Source organism: Embiotoca jacksoni, unplaced genomic scaffold, assembly GCF_022577435.1.
Source record: "Embiotoca jacksoni isolate LCO1_2020_lvr unplaced genomic scaffold, fEmbJac1.0.p SCAF_1, whole genome shotgun sequence".
Lineage (NCBI taxonomy): Eukaryota > Metazoa > Chordata > Actinopteri > Embiotocidae > Embiotoca > Embiotoca jacksoni.
The window spans coordinates 19,186,705-19,192,967 of NW_027185229.1; the positions used below are offsets into that span (position 1 = coordinate 19,186,705).

At 37.9% G+C, this 6,263-nt stretch overlaps 1 protein-coding gene across 1 annotated transcript; it reads right to left on the reverse strand.

Moving 5' to 3' along the window:
- Window positions 1–2,749: 2,749 nt before the first annotated feature.
- mrps16 (mitochondrial ribosomal protein S16) lies at window positions 2,750–5,349 on the reverse strand. Its single transcript, XM_069145964.1, has 4 exons — window positions 5,193–5,349; window positions 4,925–4,955; window positions 3,677–3,943; window positions 2,750–3,134 (listed from the first exon to the last, which is right to left on the reverse strand). Exons 2-4 carry the CDS (start codon window positions 4,935–4,937, stop codon window positions 3,016–3,018), a joined length of 399 nt encoding a protein of 132 aa, XP_069002065.1. The 5' UTR covers window positions 4,938–4,955; window positions 5,193–5,349; the 3' UTR covers window positions 2,750–3,015.
- Between the last annotated feature and the right edge of the window lie 914 nt (window positions 5,350–6,263).

A 6,263-nucleotide genomic window follows, 5' to 3' on the forward strand; every position in this document is an offset into this window, starting at 1 on the left:
GGGTTCCCCCCCCGCGCGATATCTTTACCGTTTTGCTCTTTAAACAGCATTTAATAATACAAATATGAATACATATGAATTCAAATTTTATTCTGTGATGCATAACCAAAAATTACGACGGTGAATTAAGTTGTAGGACTGACTAAAGTGCTGAGTATTGATTGATTGGATCTGTCAGTATAATGGAGTATAGTACAGAACCACCAGTAAACCTGAGGCTCAGTTAATCAATTAGAGTCTATTGTGATTAAGTAAGATCTCACCATTTTCTTTGTGTTCACAGGTTTGCTGCTGTGGATTATAAAGTAATCAACATATTGCTGAAATTGGTAAGTACCATAATGAACAACTGTGAATATTATTTTCCTGTATATTTAAATATAATCTACAAATCCAAAATAGAAATTTAGCACTTTAATAGAAAAGCTTTGAACTTACACAGATGTATGTTTACCAATGTAGTATTTAAATGTAATTTCAGTTGAATATGTAATGTAGTATAAATTCGAAACAGTATGAAGTAAGTAAAATAAAATCCAATTCTCACTTCTCTTTGTGGTCGTGGCTCACTTTCCACTGTCTTGAAGTGAAAGACCTACAACAAAAAAAACAAAAAAACTTTTGTGCTGTAGAACTTGTAGAATTTGAGCTTGTCTCCCAAAAACAGAAATCCTTTTAATGTTTCTCTACACTAAAATCTTTACAGCAGATCCAAAGTTGTAACACTTTTTTGAGTAAAGCAATCAATTTGAGCAAATGGTGGAAATTGTTATTCCTTGTATGCGTACAGGCACTTCACCTAGTGAAAGAAAAAGACAACATTTTCTGCCTTTTTCAATGTAAGAATTCGATTTTAAAGATGACATAATGCCTTAGCAGTTTAACATACACAAACATTGATTTCATAAATAATAAATATTTATTGTGAAATTTCTTTCTTATTCACCAGAAGTGTGAATCAATGAATCTGTGAGTGTGAATTAGTTGTAAGTTATGGCCAATTTTGCACTGAAAGGAATAGTTTTTATTCTTGTTTTTACTAGAACCTTTTGGATGGGCTGACAGGTCAATGAAAAGGCCAGCCAAGGTGCAAGTTATCCTGAATCCTGATGACACCAGGAGGCTCATTCTGCCTGATGGAATTCCTGACAATGGAGCAGCTTATGGATGAAGTCCGAAAAGTCTGTGAGGTAAACTGAAATGTAAGATTGCAGGACCAAGACGGACACTATGGAGATGCACAAGTGAACTTTCACATCTTCTGCAGAATGTGAGGATTTGGCAACTGTACGGGTCATCCCAATAACTGATGATTGCAGCAAAGGATTTAGTCACTGCCTATGATGATTTGGAGTCTACTGTCAGACGACACAGAGCTACTCCAGCTGTCTCTACAAGAACTTCTGTATCAGAGAGTTTCTGAGACTAACATTCTCCTATGACACTGAACCGCAGTTAAAACATGGAAATGCGGTGTATAGGTCAAACGTCAAAGATGTTCTGGAAAAGCTAGCTGAAGAAATATTCAAGTACAAAGATTACTTGGATGCTAACTTCCGATCTCGCATTTGTAATGGTTCAACACAAGGTAACATTTGTTATGGTTGTTTTATAAAGGGATAGCCAAGTTATAATACCAGAGGAAACTTTTGATGGCTTTTGCATTGCCTATCTCATTTTTTTAAAGAAAAGATGTACCATGTTGGCATTGATGTGGTTGATGTTACAGAAGGCTTAAAAACAGATCAAAGACCAGAATTTACTCCGTCGGTACTCAGACGGTAGAGTGGGTTGCACACTAATCGGAAGGTTGGTGGTTCGATCCCCAGCTCCCCCCGTCCACATGCCTAAAGTGTCCTTGAGCAAGACACTGAACCCTAAGTTGCTCCCGATGGTGTGCCATCGGTGTGTGAATGTGCTCCTGATGGCGGCACCTTGCATGGTGATCTGTCTCATTCGTGTGTGAATGGGTGATTGGAAAAAACATGTAAAAGCGCTTTGAGGCCGTAAGGTGATAAAGCGCTGTGCAAGTACAGACCATTTACTCATTCTGTGTTTTTCCTCAAGTGTTGATGTGTGATACACACACTAGCTAGCTCTACTGACTGCAAATCTCAGGTTTTATTTGTGTATTTTGGTTTTATTTTTTAACACATACAAGTAACAGAAGGTGATGCACATTTTAAAAACATCACAATAAAGATGGTCTTTTGAAGAGAATCTTCTTGTATTTGTTCATTGAGTAAACAAAATGTAATATTGATTGTAATAAAATTTCAGTTTCATCTTAAGTGAAAATTCTGCTTTTATAATATAGAAAATACAGTAGCTGTTAATAGTACAAATTTAGGGGGTAAAAAAAGCAAAACATATTGTTTTGACCTACATTAGGGAACCTTTTGCTTGTGACAAAAGAAAATGTATGTACTTAAGATAAAGTTGAATTATAATTTGTACTCAATCAAAAATTTGACTTGAGGATAAACAAAAACAAAAAATTACCTTTGACCACCAAATTATATTCAGATAATCCTTGAGGCCAAAACAACGTTTGAGCCAATTTTGAAGAAATTCTCTCAAAATTGCTGAGATATCCCGCTCTAGAGAACGGGAAGCCAAAGACATAATGCTGGCAGCTGCGGCTGTTATCGGCACAAAGGCATGAAAACTTGTTTGTGCGGAATGTTTACAAAAGTCCAGGAAAAGTTAGACATGATCATAAAAAATATCTACAGTTTAACACCAAAGAAATGATATAATATTGAAATTCTTTAATCCAGTCACATAAAAGAATAAATACAAACAACTGCTGCTTGCAGCGCACCGCGCGTGAAGCTGCTGAGTTTGATGAAACATCAGTTGTAAGATGACTTTTTCAGAGATCCGACTGAAGCAACGAATCCTACGGCATTTCATATCTTAAACCGCTATAGGCGGCTAACGAGTGAAAAAAAACGAATCGATCGGTTCTTCTTCCAAATAACTGGACAGTCACACGGTCTGCAGCTTGAGCTCTCATACTTCCGCCTGCTTCTGTCCCTCCTCCGTCGCTGTTTCTGTCAGCTCCGTTTGGGCTCTCCGACGCTCCGCCTCTGTTATCGTCATGGGGTGCAGAGGGAAAAATCCCGCCAACCCTGCAGAAAGAGAGAAAAGAAAGGGGGAAGATGACAACTTCCACAACAAGCTATTCCAAACAAATATTGCAGAAACATTGCTGGGAGTTGCCAACATCTTTTGGAACTTAGTGTATCGATATGATCACTTTAAGACCATGTACATTTCTTGTAGTCCTCCTAAATATACTACATTTAATTCTAAGGATGCCATTGGTCCAGTGAAGTGATGCAAGAGATGCTTATTAAACCCACAAAATAAAGAATTAATCTTTTTCTGTACAATTCTTTGCACCAGTGGGTGCACGAGGTGCTTGAGGGCATGATGAAGTCACGATTTATAGCAGATTGTATACAAAACATATCAAAGATTTCAATGAGTAAACCGTACTGATATTATCTCGAGATAAATATTAACCTAAGGGTGGGCCGCTTGGTAAATGTTACGGCTGGACCTCCTTGATTAAACAATCCTCTACGAGCAGCACAATTCTCTGGAAAGGACGACAATGAAAGTGCGCAAACGACATTAAAAAGAGCCGACTCATGAAGTGACTACTCACCGAGAAGTTTGGCCACCGGTTTCGTCGGATGTGCACCGCAACCGATCCAGTACTTGATCCGGTCGAAATTGAAACTGACCAGTTTCTCGTTGTAGATGTTTGGAAGAGGGTCGTAGGAACCCAGCTGCTCTATATATTTACCATCTCTTGCCCTTTTGTTGTAAGCTGCCACGATGCGATAAAAGGGTCTGTTTGCTTGATTGTGGCCTGCAAGAGCCAATCGAATGACAACGTAACCCCCGTGGTACTTTTTTAGGAGGAGCGATGCTGCAGAAGGAAATGAACACAATGAGAATTGTCAAAGAAGAGGACAAAAGAGAGTTACATACCCCGGTGTCAGTGGCTGCTTGATATCCCACAAGTTAACGTTATACTGTCAAAGAACCTCGTACAGAAGCTGATTAATATCTTACTTAGCAACTCTTGTTGTCTATACCTCTGATCCTGTTACTTTTATCAAAATAACCTTCAAAACAAAAAAAAAATGGAGGAAGGAGCAGAGATGAGAGGAGTAAATGTTTTTTTTTGTTTGTTATTATTTATATTAATCTTAGAGTGCAGTGGTTAGCACTGTCACCTCACAGGTGTACCCTGCCTTCTCCCAAAGTGAGCTGTATTAATCTTGTTTTGACTGCTGCTTTTCTTCTTTACTGTGAAGCTCAAGCCAAGTGATACACTCGAAATGAGAAAATGAATCCTCTGATTACTGCCTCTCCAATGAGTGGATTGTTCCTTTATCTGTTTTGACATTATTCTTTAATTCCACATCTTTGCGTTTAGGACTGTTGTCAGAAATGGACATTTTTCACTAGTTTTGGAATTTGTTTTAGATTTAGATTTGGTTGGAAAGAAGTGACGAAGCAGTGTGTTCATACCGGTGATGATAAATGTCCACTTGTGTTGTGGGATGACATGTCGGCATTTTGTTGTTGCGAGGATTCACAGCTTCAGATTCGGTACTACATTTTTTTTTTGGAAACGTAAAGGAACCTGATTCACAGCTTTGAGCCACTGATTGTCCGTTTTTCGCACCTCTCGCGTTATTGAAGCTTCTTAAGACACTTTAGATGAAACACGAACTCTTATCTCAAACGCATTTTCTATATATATATATATATATTTTTTTTTTTTCAAAGTGATACGTACATGTAGTTATAGTGGAAGAACAAGTGAGAAAAAAACAAATATATCCACTTGTCCTTTCTAAAAACCTTGACAGAGAGCAAAGAGCTCTGACTGAATACTCACATAAATGCACCATGTTGTTCGCTGAAATATCCTGCAACAGACGAAATAACACTTGTAATCATCATTTAAAACAATGTGCATAAAAGCGAATTTCTATAAACCACGCCGGCAGCGAATCTTGTACTGTTCAACCCCGACTACATCACTAATAAACCCGAAATTGTCATTGAATGACAACAGTATGGCTGGTGCTAAATTTAACAGCACGAAGCGTGCCCTGTCTTAATGGCATAGGCGGTTTAGAAATGAGCACGAAGAAGTGAATTACCTCTGAGGATGTGAGACGACGTGGAGGAAAATCTCTACGGATGTCGCCTCTTCTTTATTCGCCGCACAGACGACAGTAATTTGATGTTTTTTTGTTTTTTTTTTAAGCAGGAGAAGCGTCGTGACATTTGTCAGTGCGCGGCCATGTTTGAACAGGAAGTTACGTATCTGCGACGTAGTTGCGTCTCAGTGACGCTAGATGGCGCGGTTGCACTGCTGCCCGCTGCACCGCAGGAAACTGAAGGGCCGCCTACACCTATCACTGCAAAAGAGTTCCCGTTTGAAAAGTCAGCGTTCGTGTTTCACTCCGAAATATTTCCTGACACTTTTTGAGGAACTCATTTCAGCCTTCAAAATGGCCTCAGAAAGATAATGTGAGTAGTTACATACAGACATTGTTTTCAAGTTTTATCCTGCAGGTTTAACATGTAGGGTTACTTTTAGGCAGGAGATGCAGGGATGCTCAAAATCTTTATTGAAGTAAAGGTTATAAAATAGGCCTACTGTTACAAGTAAAACTCAGAAAATGAAAAGACAAGTAGGCCTATCAACAAACTGTAGGTATCAAAAGCGTCTCATGGGTTAATGTAAGAGGCTACAATGATAACATGTAAAAAATAATATATTTGATGCATTGACATGTGAGCAGAATTTTATTCTTTTATCTGGTTGAGTTGGAGCTCATTTAAATGACTTTATATTCTATCTGGTTGTTGCATTTTATCAGCATAGATTGTTCATTATTTTAGAAGTTTATTATTTTTAAGTTAAACAATAAACAAAGGGCCAATAAACAAAGTTTATAAAAAATGTTGTGGAATATACAGTGTTATTGTAAAATGCAGCGGACTGGAAGTATAAAATGGTTTCCAATGGAGATATGTAAGGAAAACCTCCTCAAAATTAAACTTGATTATTTGCGTGCTCTTATTTGCTGCTTTTGGCAATACATAAAACAGATTTTTGAGCCTCAATAGTGTATAGTAGTTATATTTACTCTCCTCATTATAAAAATACATCAGATTTGAATGCAGCTAAATGCCTGTGAATGTGCAAATGTACTCAAAGGAAC

Bases quoted from the DNA above. Each gene is read 5' to 3' on its own strand.
- mrps16 (XM_069145964.1), bottom strand. The intron at 3,135-3,676 runs GTGAGTAGTCAC...CTCTTTCTGCAG, and splicing joins ACCGGTGGCCAAACTTCTCG to GGTTGGCGGGATTTTTCCCT.